The 19573-nt window shown below is 41.2% G+C and overlaps 1 protein-coding gene across 1 annotated transcript in view; it reads right to left on the bottom strand.

Moving 5' to 3' along the window:
• The window catches only part of col9a1c (collagen, type IX, alpha 1c), a 34065-nt gene extending 21232 nt beyond the window's left edge, over positions 1-12833 (bottom strand). The window contains exons 1-8 of the mRNA XM_074613934.1: positions 12771-12833; positions 12543-12672; positions 10575-10613; positions 10401-10486; positions 8758-8829; positions 5763-5892; positions 2732-3128; positions 1091-1171 (exon numbers count right to left, since the gene is read on the bottom strand). Of these exons, the coding sequence (XP_074470035.1) occupies positions 1091-1171; positions 2732-3128; positions 5763-5892; positions 8758-8829; positions 10401-10486; positions 10575-10613; positions 12543-12544 (807 nt within the window). The 5' untranslated portion in view covers positions 12545-12672; positions 12771-12833. The remainder of the gene's footprint in view (positions 1-1090; positions 1172-2731; positions 3129-5762; positions 5893-8757; positions 8830-10400; positions 10487-10574; positions 10614-12542; positions 12673-12770) is intronic.
• Positions 12834-19573: the final 6740 nt, after the last annotated feature.

The raw sequence follows: 19573 nt of genomic DNA, 5'->3' as shown, positions 1-19573 counted from the left end.
GCATAAACCATCCAGCGGTCAAACTCTTCTCTTTCTAAAGAACAGAAACCCTAAGAAATACATCTAACTTATGAAGCCTATTGCTCATGTTACTAACTAAACAAGTGCATGCTAAGGTAAAGAGTCTTGTTTAGCAGGTTAAGCTAACTGACTTTCTAAATTTGAGGTATTAATAAAGTGATTAAACCTGCTGACCCTCTATCATAGCAAATACAGTAAAGAAAGGATAAAAGAATGAGCAAAAAACTATTCCATGGGTAATGTTTCTTAGAGTACACGCTGTTAGGTGTTGTCAGCTTGCTCCACCCTTTGTCCTCAGCAACATGGGTGGAGAAAACCACATTTAATGGTCTTAAACAGCAGGCGGCAGGTGTTATATTGCATTCCTGTCAGCTGATAATCAAGTAGCAGCAGGTAGTGTGCTTTTACAAGAGTTATTTCAGGCAGGGCAACACACGTTAGCTGTTAAATCATCTCTATTATACTGCATTATATGCACCCATCACCGAGACTTTCCAAATTTAGATGTAACTATGCAAAATTGTTATTGGGCTTCATGTTGTGTTTTATGTTGCAGGAGCTGCCAACTAACGTCAACACCAGTGGCACATGCTGTATTCTGTGCTGACTTCAGATGAAATTGTTAACCACAAAAATCTTGCACTATGCACACTATGCAGGTTTTGGTTTCTGATCTCAAACTTTTAATTTGATCAAACTTCCTCTTTGTTATTAAAGTTTGCCAGTTAGCTGAATAGTGGTTGTGTTTTTGGCCCCATGCATTGAGGTTTAACACAGCCAATGAGATCACGTCTGCCTGCTTCTTAACAGCTCTGCTTCCAAGAAATGTTTGTAGAGCTACAACTCCAATCTGCTCTTGTCCAACTTGCAAATTGTTTTGGATGAACTGCAACCTCTGGATGTTGGCTAATAAAGGAAACTGCTTGGCAGTATATGTGTTACACTTCTGCAACTCCATCTCAGCATTTCTGCCCTGGTTTTCTCTCAGCATGCTGGAAGCCCAATCAACACTGAATGAAACCACAAACCACAGCAGATGCTGAGCAGATCCGAGTCCTTGTTACTGTACCTCGGTGGCGGGCAGCTCGTTGCAGCTCTCTCTCTGGGCCCTCTTCGGGTCGCAGTGAATCAACATCCACTGGAGTTCAAACTGAAAAGAAATGTTAAATGTTACTGCAAATACAATACAGTGATCACGTCTGTCCAGGTCAAATTGATCACTATAAGCAGATGATTATTAGAACAGAATTTTTGTTGTTGTGCATCATTTAATGCAGATTACCATTAGGGGTGTAAATATCAAATATCACGATATTATCTTTTGTGATACTGTGTCGATTCTCAAAAACACTGCATCGATTTTCCATTAATAGTTTACATGCAAAGATTAACTCTGTCAATACTTTATTTCATTTGCAAAGACATGCACCCCCTCAGTGTACGCGCCCTCTCAAAGTAGTGCTATGATGTTGATGTTAAAGGGACTGTGATAAATGCAAATGTAGATCCCACTGTTCTGATTGCATAAAAAAGTCTACTTTTACTCAGATTGAATGCATATGGCAGTGTGTTCTTTATCCTATGACAGTTTTCCTAAAATAGATTTAAAAAAAATCACAATATAACGCTTTGCTTACAGTATCGTAATATATGACAATATATTGAATCGTAACCCCTGTGTCATGATACGTATCGTTTCGACAGATTATTGCCAATACTCAGCCCTAATTACCATCTAATTGACATTTGTATATTTATTACATGAATACAAAGTAATGAACTGCTATTTACTGGCTCGCTGCCCATTCTTCTGCCTTTTTACCTCACCACAGGTGAGACATTGCCATTTTTGACCGGCTCTGCAGCGAGAGCGTGCATGTAGATGAACGGCGCCCGAGCTCCTGGTTCTCTCATTCGGTAGCGGCATACAAGGAGACGGGTGCCGGTCTGCATGTGTGCCACAGAGCCGGTTGAGGATCGGCAGGGGCTTCAACCACAGGTGCTTTCCTTGTGCTGTATTTAGTTTTTTTATTCAGAGAAAATTAATTTTTCCCATCACGATATCATTGTGCACGCAGCACAGGTATCCAGCCAGAAAGCAGACGGTCCGCGAGGTATATAGGGAGTAAAGTAAAAAAACATAACAAAAATTCTATTAACGTTAGTCTAATGTAGTTTTAAATGTTTTTCCATATCTTGTCATGTATGAAAAGACCCAAAATGAACACTGCAAGCGGACTACTTGATAACTGTAAGCGATTTTCTCAAACAGCGTTTGTATAGGAAGGATTCTGTCCCAAAGCTTTTTCATCCATATAAGCGGTTGATCACTGTAACCGTGATCACTGTAAGCGGTTTCCACTGTACTGATCATTCATTTTCAGGTGTGACACTGACAAATAATGTTGAACTGCTTCGCCACGGTGCAGTTATTTCTTTGTAGTTTTGAATCAATTCCCTCTATGGGTTATTGAGCTTGATGTTCCACCAGTGCTATTTTGTGTGGGGATTAAGTTTTTCTTTTTTTCCAGCTGGAACCCTGCTGAGCCGCTTTGCTGTGACTGCAGCACTTTAGAATTATAGCAGAGCTCAGCACACATATAAACCTGAACGTGTTTGTTCACAGAGGGCACCGTTTCACTGACAGAGCTTGTAAGTGGAGTCGGTGAACATGATTAAATGCAGCAGGCGGTTCTCCATCCTCGCTTACCACTACGGAGGCGTCGGGATCGGTATCCAGCCTGCCAATGAGAGTGTCTCCCTCTGTGTTGATGGGGCCTTTGCCCTTGATGGGTCTCTGATCCACAGGCTGGCAGTCCACATACAGAGTGACCTGTTCGTGCTCCACGCCGATCATCACTTTGTGCCACTTGGTGTTGAAGAGCACGGAGAGGCCGGGGAAGGTGACGGTCTGCAGGTTGCCATCAGCGCCCATCAGGAAGTACTCCAGAGCCTGCTGGTCGCCATTCAGCCTGAGTCCGGCTTGTTTGTAGCCGTCTTCGTCCACTATTTGCCAGACGTTCCACACCTTGTTCACGCTGTTCTTGATCATGCGGAAGGTCACCATGAAGGAGTACTCGTCAGGGAAGCCGCGAGGAAAGTTCAACCTGAGAGGGAAATAAGAGCTGAGGTATCAGGAGCACAATGATTCTTTTATAGAATGACGCTCAAAGGAAAAGCTCAAAGAATTATTATTTATTCTCAAAATACTCTTTTATGTCAAAGTTAATTCATGATCATAAAATAAACACCCCTCGGCAAAACTATCATCCAGTCAAGCAAAAGTCGTGGATTAAAAATAACTTAAAAGCCTCGCCATCCCTGTTTTTGAGTGTCAAATACAAATAAATTAAAGCTACACGCTTCAAAGAAACAAGGCGTGCTATTGTATCAAGAATGAGATACTGTGAAAGAGGCCGCCTCAGTGCATAAATCACTCCTTCACCTACACATGCAGACCTGGTTAGCATCCACAGTCTGGTGCTTTCTGTGTTTTTAACAAGCCAGATTCTCAGTGGGTGGTTGCATTCATAGATGGGCGCTGCAGCCGGACTTTTAACCATCTTGTAAATGAACAAGGTGAGGCAATAAAAAAAAAAAAAAGAGTTTCCTGTCAGCCAATAAAACAAATGAAGACCACTCTCCGACTTTGCCTGAGGTGAGAAAGTCTAAAGTATGTGCTGCTTGTGTCCTGCAGGAAAAAAAACAGGGGAGGGAGTGCAGCATGAAGCCTGCTGGCAGGGACGGACTTCAAAGCACAAGTCTGTGCCACGGGACTTGTGGGGGGGGGAAATAAACATGTATTTACATTCAGTGTGACAGGCCCGAGTGGCGGAGGTGCAGGATGCCAGCGAGTTGCATAACGGCTTTTAAGGAAAGCTGGCCTGCAGGACAAGATTAGCCCGAACAGACTGGAGCAGGCACACCGAGGAGACATCTTTGGATATGTAAAGTGGTAAAGCCATGCACACTCTGTGCTGAAACCAGTTTTGTGAAATTATCTCCTGAACATCATGCCCTTCAGTTGTTAACTAAAGTGCAAAAAGATATAAATGTCTTCTATTTTGATGCCGCAGTTTCTATACGGGGCTGCATTATAGACTGGGCAAAGTGGCATCGGATCCGTGGTAATTTGATTAACTGAAAAGTAGGGGCACTGCACTAAGTTCTGTTTACTCGCCATGAGGAGAATTACTCAGTTTGAAGAAATAACCCTGATGATGACAGTCTAGGTGACAAACCAGGGGTGTGGAATTTGAAAAACATGCTCATTTACCTGGCACTGAGGGTCTAATGAAAGATGTTATTGAGATGCATTATGGGAAATGTAGGGTCCAGCATTATAAGAGCTTGACTCATACTAGGGACTAAAGAGCAGAGCAGAGGCAATGAGCTAGCCAGTGGGGCATATTTCTGTGCACTAACCTGCACTAAAAGGCACGCACGGCCAGCCCGGCTATGTCAATAAAGCACAGAGAAGCTCTGATTACAATACACATAGAGGAGATGAGACTTCATTCTCTGCTCAGAAAGACATTATTCTATATCTTTACATAGCAAATAGTTAAAGATAAGATAGGCACACTCGCTTGTTGTATTTTAGCGTTAATGTATTATACTTGTATTGCTTATATTTTTGTACTTGCTCATTCTGTAATTTTTTTCGCTGATATTTATTAGTAATCTTTTATCTTATTCGTGCCTTTAATATGGTAAATGGACTTTCATTTATAGCACTTTTCTAGTCTTCCGACCACTCAAAGTGCTTTACACTACATGTCAGCATTCACACATTCACACGCTGATGGGAGAGGCTATCAGTGCCAACTTTGCCCATCAGGATCTAATCTAAATACTCATTCACACACTGATGGCTAAACCTTCGGGAGCAATTTGGGGTTAAGTATCTTGCTCAAGGACCCATCGACATGTGGCGGAGTAGCCGGGGATCAAACCACCGACCTTCCGATTGGTGGACAACCTGCTCTACTCTCTGAGCCACAGCTGCCCCAAATATGTGCTTAAGTCTTTTAAAACAGTGCACCATTTGAGGTTGACATAACTGCAATTTCGTTATGCTTTTATAATGACAATAAAAGGTATTGATTGATTAATATATTCATTGCTGTCAAAAAAATTGGTTGCATTATGGGAAATGTAGGATTCAGTGTTCAATCATCATGACAATCCTTTTAAAATCGGACTCTTGCAGGTTGCCTAACTTTATGAAAGTGAAATACTAAATGATTCCAGACTTCCCTTTTTTTTTTTTTTTTAAAAAGGGGCTGCGGTGTCTCAATAGGGGCCCACATCTTATTTTTGCCCCAGGGTCCCCAAGCGGGGTAATCCGGCCATGATGCTACAGCTAACCTTTAATTACAAACGAGGGAAAATCAAACAGGAAGCCAGTGCTGACTTTTTTCACTCGAAACCTTTGTAACATGTAACAGAAGATAAATCATTACCAAAAAGGCATGGTGAAATATGTCTCTTATGTGCTTATCCAATCCCCCACTCACTAACATACGCATACACAAAAATGCCTCTCCTCTGCCTTTGTATCTGCCAAATAGGTTCAGACATGTTTTTCCTCTACCAATTATATGCTGCTCGCCATGCAGTAACATCTGTGGCGGTCCTGTAATAATGCAACACCTGCATCAGGAGGACCACTGCTGCCTCTCAACATGTGAGTATGCTTTTATAATTTTTTCTTTTTTAACCCTCTTTATTGTACTTACATGGTTGGAATTTGGAAGTTGGCCTCCTTGTCGAGGCGGTAGGCCACCTGCAGGTTGGTGGAGCCGTCCACCTTCCTCACACCTTTCAGAGGGATCACATCCAGCTGGAACTGGGTGATCAGATCAAAACCTACAAAGGATAATGTATTACATATATATGATGGTGTCGTAGTTGGAGAGGCTGGGTTGTGTCTAGAAGGTAACACGCAAATTGCATAACTCTTGCAAGATGGTTAAGGTTAGGCATTGACCTTGAATAGGTTAGGATAGGTCGTAGGGCAGAGAGTTTCGTGAGAGTTTTTCCAAGTTTTCGCAACTTGAGGGTTACCTTCTAGACACGACCAAGAGGCTGATAAGTAATGGATAATATACAGCGAGCCGGTCATTGTTGTCTGTTATACATAGCGATGGTCTGCTATAAAGAAATAACCGACCGTAGAACGCTGTGATTGACTAATCAGAATCGAGTATTCAGCAAAGCGTGTAATAATGCATGTAATTTATATTATAAATTATTATTATATTATAATAAATGTTGTTCTTATTGCAGTAAGTAGAAGTAATGACAGTAGCAGCACTTATGCTGCATTCACATGGAATCAGGCAGACGGTAGACGGCATGGGAAGAAAAAACAGTCTGACGAAATAGCAGGACGGCAAACGAAACACACATGACGATAAGTTGCTGGAATAAAATATATTAAATATAATTATTTAGTGTCTACTATTTTATGTAATTATTGTAGCTATAAAATGCAGCTTTCTCTTAATATTATATTGAAAACTTTAACAATTTTCTCTGGTGTAAAGGAGCTACATGACATCAGGTTGTAAATTCTGTCATGGAGGACGACAAAAGGTTAAAATATTTTAACTTTGGACGGCAATGCCATCTACCTTTACCGTTGTCGGTAGTCTCTGCTGGCCTTGCCAAATTTTTACCATCCTGCTCTCATCCATTAACGTGATATCCGGTTTGCCGTCTACTGTCTGCCTGATTCCGTGTCAATAAAGCATAAAGCATAAAGCTTACTAAGCAAAACTAACCAGCTCCTGGCGGTGCCGTCATATTTAGCTTAAAGAATGCAAATAAGTGTATTTCCCAACATGTCCAACTTCTTCTTTAAACTTGACCTAGCTTGGCCGCTTTCTAAATATGAAGCTAGAGCCAGTAGATGATTATCTTAGCTTAGCATAAAGACTGGTAGCAAGAGGAAAAAAATACATCTATCAAAAAAAAAATAAAAAAAAAAATAAATCAGTACATAAAAGTCATAAAGGTCACAAATGACCAAAATTTATATTTGCCTCCCGTTCACTCCCTTTCTATGCAAGCGAAGGGGTAACAAAACATTCGCTTCAGGTTGCAAAGCAGATTTGCTTCTTTTCATTCACGTGGAGTTCAACTTTGGTGAACGTTCAGTACGAAAAAACGCCAAAGCAGGTGATGGTCACTCGCCTGCATTCACACAGGTGTGACTGTTACAGCAGAGGTGAAAGCAATATTATTAGCATTACTTTGTGACCACAACATACAGTAAGGAGCTTGTTTCTATGAGATCATATGGCATTACATAATCTTGATGAAACAAAATGTGTCTCAACAAAACAGCCAATATAGTTTCGTTGTGACTTGGGAACATGAGCCTAGAGGCTGTGTTGGTAACTGAACAGAGCATCAGAGCACTCCATCATGGTAATGGCATAATTATTTCACAGTTACAGGAAATGTATAATCAAAACTTATGACTAGCAATATGAGGAGACAAAACGATAATGAATCACAGGTGAAATAAACAATTTTCCTATATAAGAATGAATTACTTTTTCAAACCACAGAGCAGCAGGAGTGCAGATGTGTTGTGGCTAGCAATTAAAATCTTGCTGAGTTCAGGTTGTTCCAACTCAGATTCTGTTAAGCTCAAGTGGAACGTTTTATTTGCCTCATTTGAAATCTAGTGGTGTTTTGAGGCATTAGGCGGCCCACCCTGTTCTAACTAATTAAACTCTCCATCTTCCTTTGGATAGTCCATTCTCTCTTTTAGCGATTTTTGAAGCTTAGACTTGTGGTTTTACACCAGCTTCAACCGCTGCTTTTTCTTTTGTTTGAACACAACCCGACCAGGGCTGTCCTCGACCAAGGAAATGCATAGTCGACTAACGCCTGATACGATTTTGTCGGCTTGATTTAATGGACAGATCTGTAAAACTGAGTTTCTCCACAAAGAATCACACAAAAGCACCACTTTAAATCTTGTGTTTACCAAAGGTTTGCTCATACGTTTCTTAGAAATAAGTAATTTAGCATGAAACAAACATTAAAAATTAGATATTTTCGATCAAATACATCGATATTGAGACAATATTGTAGGGTTGACCATCGGTGCTTTCACAAGTATCTACAAAACTAGATTTTTGATGAATAATCTACAGTAATGTGGCCAATGGACATAATGACCAAAGTAGCAGCTAGAACAGTCTGGAAAGTCCAGAAAATCACTTCATTAAACCAGGAAAAGACAACACTTACGCCATATTCACACCAGAGCGGTAGCGAAGTGCAGCCTTCAGCGAGCTGCCATGCAATGTCTATGAAAAGCCGCAGTCGTTTGATTCTGCGCGGAAGTGCAGCCAAACAAAAGTTGGGAAAAGTTTAACTTTTAGCGGCGAAGTGCGGCCAGAGTACTTGCAGACAAGTCAGTAAACAGATCCTATGTCTCATGTGACATGTTGACTTATGTTACCAAGAATTTCTTCCCGCCTGAAGCACATGAACACGCCTCCTGGCCGCAGAAAAATTAGATTTTTGCGGTGAGCCACACTTCGCCACAGCCTGGTGTGAATTCGGCGTTATGCCATAGTATGATATCCAAAATCTCATGTCATGTCTCAATCTCAAGTCTCAATCATGTCATGATATCAATATACTATAGATATGTTGCCCTGCCCTACTAAGAGAGGGCAGCCCCCAAAACCCGACTATAGGTCATTTTACCTGGAAGGTCATCTTGTCCACCTCTCATTGGTGGGCAGACGGTATCGCCATCCAGTCGGTTGAAGTCTAGTTCTGATAGGACAAAACAGAAAGCAAGAATCTTGTTATCCTTAAAATCCTGGTCTCTTAGCTTAATTTAATAAATGCAATATATTACCGGTCCGTTTAATTCAGTTGGCATATTCCAGGAGACAAATACAAGAGAAAAGCAATAATGTCAGAGGGGATTAACATCACAATGCACTGTGCTGCATTTTTAATGTTGGTTTCTCTTACAACTACACTTACAGCGTTTCACATATTCACACATTCACACTAATCAACATAGTGTTTGAGATTTAAAATGCAGACGGCAACAGACACCCCTTGTGGTCCAAATATGTCCTCAGAGATGGGAAACATAATGTTGATGAATATGGCAGCTAGTGTTGCATGACTGCGGCCAAAGCAATATGTCATCGGAAAAATTTTAGAAGGTCAATATGGCAGGGGAGCCACTTTTCGTTTTGTTTATGTGTATGATTTATCAAGATGGAAGTCTCCTTGGGGTGGAAACTGCAACCTGCAATTCATCACACTGCCGTTTGATTTGAGCTTTCATCATTAATGTTTCTCAGTTCTCTGAAAAAAAATCCATACTTTTATGTTGTTTGTTTTGTTAATCTACAAAAATAAAAGACTGGCCTAGTTTTTCATTAACAAACTGTTGTTGATATAAATTATGAGTGAATTTAGAAAAGCTTGATGGAATAGGGATTCAGTTTCAATACAACAGCTGTTCAGTACTTGGTACACATTTTGCAGGCCCCAAGACATGTTTTTTTTTTTTTTTTTAAACAATTTCATACAGTGGAAAATCAATTCCATGGATGTGTCAGAAGAGGGGGCTATCCCCGATTCACTACACTGCTGTAATGAAGGGGAAAAGCCTCTCAAAAAACTCTGTGAAACGAGGATGGCGACAGCCGGAGGGCCTCCCCAGTCAATAACCTGAGTCAGCTCATTTACAGTGAGCAGCGTGAACACAACACATCTGGAAGCCGTTCCCAGATCCCACATAACTGCTGAGAAATGAGATACGGCGGTGAGACGGTATTTATAATCCCACATTTTACTACCACTAAACACTTATCTGACTGTGCATGTGGACCTCAAGTTGTTAAAGTTACTGCCTGCCGCAGCATTACGCTCAGAAAGCAAGTCATTAGTGCAATGAGCGGCAGATGAACCACAATTAAGATGTCACATGCAGTTGCATGTGTGCGCTGTAATAATGAGGCAAAAAGGCAGTACACCTACTGTATCTGGCACTCACTGCGCGTTAATGTTAGATTTACTGTGTCCCCAAACAACAGAGAATGGGCTTGTTGTGATTATCAGAGGGGACATTTAATCTGATTTAATCCTGCAACACAGACCAGCACAGTGTGCCTGCTATTTCTGGCCTTTTTGCTTTGTGAGTTCTGATAAAGAGAATGACCTAGCAACGGTCAACATGCGGGCGTTACCATTAACCTGAGTCCTCTTTGTCTGTGTTTACAGGACAAACAGTTTCACGGCAAAGGCAGGCATTCATGCAATATACGGTACACTGATTTTGTGATGTGCGTCAGTGATTGTGCGTTGCCCTGTGGGTGACTTACGTCCAAATGCTGGAGCGAGGAGGAGGGACAGTAGAGCCACACAGACCTGGGAGCGCGCCGACAAAGACAGATGCCATGGTTGCTTTCTGTTCAGGAATGAAGGAGAAAAATCAGTATTCAGTCACGCATTTAATTCTCTTTGACAGTTTCTTTGTGTCTGGATCAATAAAACACCTCACATGAAGCACTTTGTTGGTGTCCTCTGTGCTCTTCCTGAGCACACAAATAGAAAGAAAAAGCTTTACACAGTTTCTCCAAATTGTGTTTGCTTTGCATTCCAGTGACGATGAGACATATTACTGTAAGTGGGATAAGACGGTGGTGCTTAATGCAAGATTTGGAGCATTCAATTGCCTCTGCATGACATCTCATCATGGCAAAGGCAACAAGGCAAAAAGTATAGACAAAGAACATACTGTATACTGTATTGAAGCCAAGCAAGATGCAATATATGTTCTTTGGCTGAGCTGACAGCTCGCAGTTAACGTTGCTAACAGTGGAAAAACAACTGCAAAAGTGCTGACAAAGCAAACAATGTTTACCTGAGTGGGAACCGAAGGGTGGGTGCTACGCTCCCGCGACAACGCCGTCGCTCGGCTGTAACTATGGCAAGCCGTTTTAACGGTTAATAGCTAAGCTTGACTATCCGGAATTAACACTAGAAATATCTACAGTTGCATTTTGACTAGTCGTAATTACATTGCGACTAGTCAGAATTCTTATAGTTCACATTGTGGATATCTGCAACTGAATTGTAGATATCTGTAATGAGAAACCCCATACACATGAATGAATGGCAAGAGTAGTTTGAATCATACTAGTCAAAATGTAATTACGGTATATCTAAAATTAGAGTTTTGCCTAGTCAATATACAATTAAGGCTATCTCGAATTAGAGTTTTGACGAGGCAAAATGACGGTGTAGATATATTTAATGAATATCCTGTCTAGCTATTAAATGTTATAACGGCTGGCCATACTGTAACTGACGTATGAGATAGCGGGCAGCGGCTGTGAGCTAATCTAAGCCAGTGGGGTACACTCACATAAACATGCACTGAAAGCATGAAAGGCCAGCCCGGCTATGTCAACAGAGCACAGAGAAACTCATTATTACAATATACAAAGAGGGAGAGCGACTTCATTATCTGCTGCCAGATTAATTAGCTAAATTACACTCCAATTTATTTGGAGGAATTCAAGCCATTTAATGGCATGCTTACATCAGTTAGCTAGCTAAACTGGACATCTCACATAGTTTACAATGAACTATGGTAAGCTGATATGCTATGTTACTTATATGTGAAAGGTGTTGCTTATAGTGATAAACCTACATTCAATTATTACCTGACTCTGTAGTAGTTGAGTTCGGATAGATTTCTCAATATTTTGCTAAGTCATAACGAATAATATTTTTCATTCTTATTCGCCCAGCAGCAAAGCTACGCTGGAAGCCAGTAAAACATCCATCGAACAAAAGTAAAAACTAAATTATTTCTGTTCTATTATCACCAATCAGATCATTTCACTATTAAATACAGGAAGTGGAGGATAAATGACAGCAGTAACCATGCATGTGGCTTTCATGGTGGCTTTACAAAGCAGTGAAAGTCTTTAAGCAGTGGGACATTTTGTCCTCACATTCAGTAGCATTAGCACACTCCTCCTCAAGCTCCTTTTGATGCATGTCCTGAGTTGTGACATCCCAAACCCATCATCAACATGACTGATAGTGATACTGAGGACTTTTCCAAAAGCAAAGGTTGTAGCTCATTAATCTGAGAGATGAATGAGGTAGGGGTGGTGTTACTAAGGGCATAACCCATCTCCAGTGTGTGAACTCTCTTGCAAATGTGTGCTTGAGGAGTATCTTCATGTGCGTGTGTGAGAGTGCACTGTCAGAGAAATGACTAATGGCTAAACCAGCAAGATCTGTTCAGAAAAGGCGTTGGGTCTCTCTACCATTCTACCCTTCATATTAAAGGAGCATCTTCAGCCCCAGTGGTATTGGCTGTCTGCCTTCCACGCCGATCCATCTATAGTCTAGACAGGTGCAGCTACACATCACTGATGAAATATGACAGAAAGGAAGCTTTCAATGTTTAACCCCTCAAATTTATAAACCCATAGGAAGAGTCTGACATTTCGGGGAAACAAATATACTGTGATCAACACTATGGATATGCAGTCAGGCACAATGAGACACCGGAAGAGTCCACTTCAATTGTGATTTATTGTAGATATGGAACAGGTGGCAGGCTGCTGGTTTTATCTAAACAGAAAATATGCACCATGTATTATTATTCAAACTTAACATAAATAACTCAAACATTGAGGTACTGCAAATGTAAAAGAGCCAAAAAAACTCACATTTCACTCAGACAAAACAATTGTCACCAGTAGAGAGTCCATGGAAAAGCAAAATGGCTCACACCTGAACTCAATATATAGACTGTGCTCCTCCCACTTCCTGCTCCTCCTGAGATAGCTGCGCCTCCAGCCCTGCTCCTCACAACAACACTTTTTTGGTATCAATCTTCTCATCTAAGAAAGCTGACGAGCATATTTCCCAGCATGTAAAACTTATTCCTTCAACACAGGTAACTATGAGCATGAAAATGAACGCTAATAGGGACCAAATCAACTACATTTTCTGCAAAGTATGATTTTGTACTATTTTTTTTCCTTAAAGGATCTCTTCACATTATTGCACAACAAGCTTCTCATAATATTTAATCGCACTTGTAGCTCTGCGTAACTGAAAAGGAAAGAGTGGAAACACAAATACGAAATCAAAATCAACAAAAGCCGTGTTTGTTCCTTTGGTACACAATGAATATAGTGACAATCTGTCCTCACATTTAGGCTAATATTACGACAACCCTGCAAAAACAAGTGCCGCTTGAAGTTTTTTTTGCATAGCAGGCAAAGAGATCCCCAGGGGATACATTTTCACTGTGAGTAATGACATGAAAGCCATTTGAAGATTGAAAGATTTATAGAGTTGACAGCTGTCTAAATGTAGGCTTTAAGCTGCACGCTCTTACAGTTTTACTTGCCACCATATATCACATTTGCTGTAATTACAAATGTGTTTAATCTGCATCCTGCCAGATTAAAGGTCCTGTTTAAGAGTTTATGTGCTGCCACAGTTCAAAAGTGAGGAAAATACTTACAAAGACCAAAAAAAAAAATCCCCAAATATATTCCAGTAAATATCAGTCAAAGTCAATTAGGTAATGACATGTCATCCACTTCAACTCCTGACATTCATCAACATTTGATGGGACTTTCCCCTTCGCCGCCACCCGTGTTGTGACATCCCTTAGGTGCTCCCAGAAACCAGAGAGTGAGCCAACACTCCTGGCATGATTTCTGCACTCTCATTTGTCTTAATTACCCCAAAATGGATCGCCGTTGAGCATGAAGCAATCGGCTGTACAATTCAGTCATTTTAAAGTCGACTGTTGCAGAAAATGTGCGGACTAAGACTTCGAGCAATAGATGTGTGAAAATGTCTTTACAGATGATGATTCTGTGGGCGTTAATGAAATGTAAATTCATTGATTCAGGCCCAACAAACTGAATGACACAGACTGGATAAAGACTCTTGAAATGTCACACAGTAGAGGTTTATAGGATGTGTGCGTGTGTGAGCCAGATTAAAATGCAAATGGCCATCTTTTTTAATCTATACTAAGCTACACATCCCATTGCACCCTGTCTAGAGGGAAAATGTACATGTTCCTCTTTTTAAATGCAGATTAAAAATAGATTATTGGTGAACACCCAGTCTGAGATGGCTCTTCATTATTATGGAAATTACACGAAAAGCTCAAAGGTTGCTGATGAAGAGCCCTGTCCAGAAATGCAACATATTTACCTGAAACCAGAGCTGCTGGAGAAGGCCATGTTTCACTCTCCTCCTTGACGGATGACAGTCAGGCTCAGCGACGAGGAACAGTGGAGTGGTGAGATGCAGGAGCTGAAGGAGCCACAGAAATGAAATTCCCCCCTGAAGTCGGTCCTACCTGCGCATGTTGAGGACTGACGGAGAGAGAAGTGGCGCAGGGGATGCTCAAGCATTTTCGGAGATCACATAAAACTTTGTTCAATGGGTTCCCATTGGCCAGGAGTTCTTCAGGAGGTGGTGGCTACATTTTATTACCAACACTTAAAAAGATGCAGAGGCCTCCATGTGTAACCCCCCCACCCCACCACCATCAACCTTCTGCTTCTTTTTTTCTTTATGGTGCCTCCTAATGACACGTATGCCTGTATGTAATTCTCTTAATAATTATCGTCAGGGTAGGGAAGAAGCAGCCAGCGAGTGATGAAATGTGGATTTCATAGTCACGTGTACTCATCAGTGTAGGTGAAGAATGCATGTTAGCCTGTGGTATTGACGTGAAGAAAAGCCTTGTTATTACCAGAAGGGCCTCAGGCAGACATGCTGTTTGTATCCTGCGTCTTATGTAATTGATTCTATGGGCGTTTGATCTGTGGTTTTTGCTGCATTTTAGGAGATCTGAGAGCCTAAAACGAGCTGATTTCTTGCAGGAATATCACATTAACCCAAATCAGAAAATGCACAGTAGCATTCTTCACCGTTATACGACTCTATTTAGCTTTGACGTTTCTTACAGGTATACGACTCATCCCATCCCAAAAAGATCTCTCAGCCCTGATAGTACGCAGCCATTTCGATGTGACGTGAACCACTTTGCCTGTGGGTGCAGGAATCTCTGAGGCATTTGTGTTTCAAAAGCATGAATGTGCTACAGATTTTTGCAACACCTGCTTTAAAGGAAAGGCAATTGTGATCTGAAAAACTGATAACCACTGCTGTCCAAGAGCATAATGACCACTTTGACTTGGACATATTTTTATGAGGGTGCATGCCACAGTGTAAAACTTAAGTATTTCTCCAATATCTGTATTCCCAGCCCGTTCTCACTCCCAGTTCACTGTTTTTTTTACTGAGGTTTTGACACAGCTGGGCATCGATACCGCCGCACAAGGCACGTAGCGCCTGGTAGGCGTTCCATAGAGTGCTACAGGAATGAGTCCTAAAACCTGGAAATGAGTTAGCATTTTAGCACTTCCGGTTCCCTCGTCTGGAGGTCAATGGATTTTTTGAATGGATTTTTAGTTAGATGCCTGAAATAAGGTCTGTGGTTAACACAAGCTGACGAGATTTTAATGTTTTGTTCTACGACATAAAATACGTCAGTAAATACCCCAGTCGTGAATTGTGAAGTCTTTATATGCCTTAAAAAAGGCGGTTGCTAACAAATGGCTAAATGAGACTACTAAACGTCATCACGCCGACTTGTCTGCCTTTACAGCCTCGTTGTGTATACTTGCGCTCATGCGACTGTGATGTAGTTTGTTTATAGCCCAATGTTAGCTTTTTACTTCTCTCTTTGCATTCATTCTTCAGAAATCAGAATTGTGGTGTGCATTTGTGAAGATTATATTGCTGAACAAAACGTGTAAGTACCATAAACATTTGTTTGCCACAGATCTTATTTTCTGCAATTATCCAAAACCCAATGGAAAAATCCCATTGGCTTTTTGTCGAGGAAACCCAGGGCGATGCTAACTTCCTGGTTTGCCTACAAAAATACGTCATCCCTGCACCACTCCATTAAGTATAATGTAAACCCTTTCACGGCAACAGTAAATGCTCTGAGGAAGTGCGCCGCGAGTGTTCTGACGTAGTTTAAAGAGCGAAAATATACATACCGGGTGGGCGTGACAGGAAGTGGATGAGTCCAACAAACACAAGACTTTCATCCAGGAGACTGCTGTTCGTGTCCCGTGCATTAAATTTCACTTTCACGTTACAATCAGCTGTTCGTTCATGTCCCGTGTTCACAACTTCTATTGTCATTTTCACTGTATACAAATGTAGTTGTTTTAAGCCCAACTATGTAGTTCTTTCCTAAATCTATCTAAGTGGTTTAGTTGCCGAATCCTAAAGTGACGCCAAGATGACAAATGGGTGGTATATGACGAGTTGGGATGAGAATGTGTTGGTATTCCTAAAACTGTTTTCCTGTGTGTACATCTTGGATTACTGGTTTATTGATCCTGGCATCTGCCCTGCTATATGATATGATACTAGAGATCAATAACCTCACAGTCATCTGATACTCTACAATTTACTACAACCAATAACATAAAGGTCAAGGATAAAATAGTGTCCTATTGCATGAATTGATTGTTTTTGTAGCTATACACCACAATGCCAGTGTGTGAGAGAGCTGTAGGGGAAACATGATACAGTGACTGGGCCTCCTCACAGATCTGGCAGAGAGATCATGTGTCCAGCCTGGATAATTGAGAGCTCATGCTCTCAATGAGAGAGCAGGCACAGACAGTGCGGGCAGAAGGAAAAGAGATGTGATTATTCATCCACGCGGTAGCCAGGCCCCATGACTAGTACACTTGTGACCTGGAGTCACATACGCCAAGGTCCTCCTGTCAGAATACAGCGTGATTCTGTTGTGGGAATGTAAAAAACAGGAGTCACAAAGCTGCAATATTAAGCTGTGGTCCACCAGCATTTAGGCTATGTGGATGTGACACCTTTGCACCTTGTAAAAGTTTTGTAGTGTCCAGTGGTGTCGATTTATTTTATGAGAGGTTATAAATAAAAGTTTGTGGACCAGAGGATCATTTGTTTCTAAAATGAGGTTAATGTGACTAACAAACTGTTGTGTCCTAAACTCGTTCTGCTCTAAACATCAGCTCAGAACAAACAGCTGGCTGACAGCCTTGTTAGCCACCCAGCAAGTCGGGGAAAGCATGCAGTCGTGCTGTAGGCCGATGAGGTGAACTGCTCACTATACAGTTATTGGAGCTAAAACGTTCTAATTTTAGCTGGTTGAATATTGATATGAACAAGCAGACATCACGGCGGTCATAACCTGAGAGTGTCAACAACACACTTTCAAACATACTGTGGGAGCCATGAATTGGTATTGGTATTCGTTAGTGTTTGTGATATTGTCATTTATCATTGTGTCATTTATTATTATGTGATTGCGATGATTTAGGAGATTTGGGTCACGTGGATATGGACGACACAATATAATCAGCTGTTCACCTGTGTGCCAGTGGGAAGAGAGGGTGAGTGGGTTGTTGTATTTTTTGTTGACCGCCACTTTGTTCTGATTGCTGTTGATTATCCTGATTTTTTGCACGTTATAGCAAGTTGATCATTTTCATTGAATAAGATTTTGTTCAACGTATTTTTGGATCTCAGTGAATTACTTTAGTAGCGCGTTGGACAAAGCAAACCAGGCCCGACTTTAGCCGCTCAGCAGCTTTTAGTTTGTTTCCTGAAGTCGCTACACGTACCTCTCTTTAAAGTGAGCTTGTTTAAATTTTGCTGAACAGCGGACCATAGATATATACACGCAGGCATTAGCCATCATAAGCTACTGGTCATACCAGACCATGCCAGAGTGTATCCTCTATGGTAGAACAAACAAAGTCCTTAACAAACTCCAGTACGTATACAGAACTCTGCCGCCCGCCTACTGACCAGTACCCGCTCAAGTGATCACATCAACCCAGTCCAGATTCTACTCACCACCTATAAGGCCTTTAACAACCTGGCTCCCCCACGACCTCTCCGACCTCCTCCACCAGCACGCCCCCTCTCGCCGCCTCAAGTCTGGTGATGCCAACCTCCTGCAAGTTTCTAGGACCAAGAGTCGAACATGGGGTGACAGGGCGCTTTCAGTCCTCTTTTTTTTTTTTAACCATCCTAGTCGCACAGTAGTTCATAAATTGTCAAAAAAAGTGAATTAATGCACGTTTCAATCTGCTTAAAACCAACTTATCTACCTCAGCCAAGCGTCAAAACTCTTTCTATATTTTAACTTTTTATTTATTTACGGCTATTCCACTCAGGTATGCACAAATAAAAAATGTACATAAAAACAGGTGGATGGAAACACACACATAGATCCTCCAAGTGTGTGGAGCTTGATCATGGTGGTGGAGCATGCTGTCGAACATGTCGCTCCAAAATCTCCCATAGGTGCTGATCTGGGTTGACCTCTGACCTCTGACTGTGAGGACTATGTATGTTGACAATATGAACTCGAGTTGAGGATAAAGCGGGTGTGTCTGTGATCATCCCCTCTTTAGATTACATCACCAGAGAGCACTTTTCTGCCAAATGAAATCAAAAGCAAGATGCCACTAATAGAGTATAACCACAGCAATCACTGTTATCCTCCGGTCTGACTTTTATAGACCAGAAATAATCATCAAAGTGTGATATTGGACTGTGTAAAAATGAGTGCCCTTGCTGTGTAACCTCTCTGAAATTTCTGCCAGGTTTTTTTTTCAGACTGTTTGGTCATCTGGGCCAAACAGTTGGAAAAAAAAAAAAATCAATAGCGCTTCTCTCTTAATCAAGAGTGCTTGGAGCTTATGGCAGAACGCCATGAGAGAAAAGCAGCAATTGACTTTGGGTTTTTAAGGAGGAAGGTGAAGCTGGGAACAGAGGAGGGGAACAGTCATCCTGCCCGGGTTCACTTCAGCATCACAGTCATAGAAAACAGAAATCATTTTCCTATTGTTGACAGCTGTTAAACACACAGTTACCAATGCCAACAGCTCATGGGCCATGGACATTTTTATTCATTTCTAGTTACATAATCCTCCCCTCCCCCCCTTATCTGACGGGTGATTAGTCTGTGAGGAGTTGTTTAACCAGGACAGATGGTGTTTTAATTTCAGTACCTGACTATCAGGAACAAACCAGACAGTGCTGGTTAGTGGTTTTCTATCCTTTGTTACTTTGCTCATATGAAGAACAATAATATATATCAGATATGTGACCTGTTTCAATCCTTAGATCACTGAAATAAAGATTTATTCTTTAAATTTAAGCCTTGTTTTATCAAGTACAGTTTCCATTAAGCTCCTGATTTACACACTGTGTAAAATGTGTTTAATGCTCTTTAACTGTCCACAGTAATTTACTTATTTTATAGCTCTTTTGTGCACAATTACTATTGAATATATGCAAGATAATACATGCATGACTGAAAATAAATATTTACCATAGGCCAGATAACACCAGATTTCACTGCACTTTGAGCAAAGGCCAGATTAACCTGCCAGAGGGCCCTTGAGTGAAAAGGAGA

The sequence above is a fragment of the Sebastes fasciatus genome, chromosome 17, assembly GCF_043250625.1.
Source record: "Sebastes fasciatus isolate fSebFas1 chromosome 17, fSebFas1.pri, whole genome shotgun sequence".
Classification (NCBI taxonomy): Eukaryota; Metazoa; Chordata; class Actinopteri; order Perciformes; family Sebastidae; genus Sebastes; species Sebastes fasciatus.
Note: the sequence above shows the minus strand (reverse complement) of the source record. Positions and strands in the feature narration are given on the sequence as shown.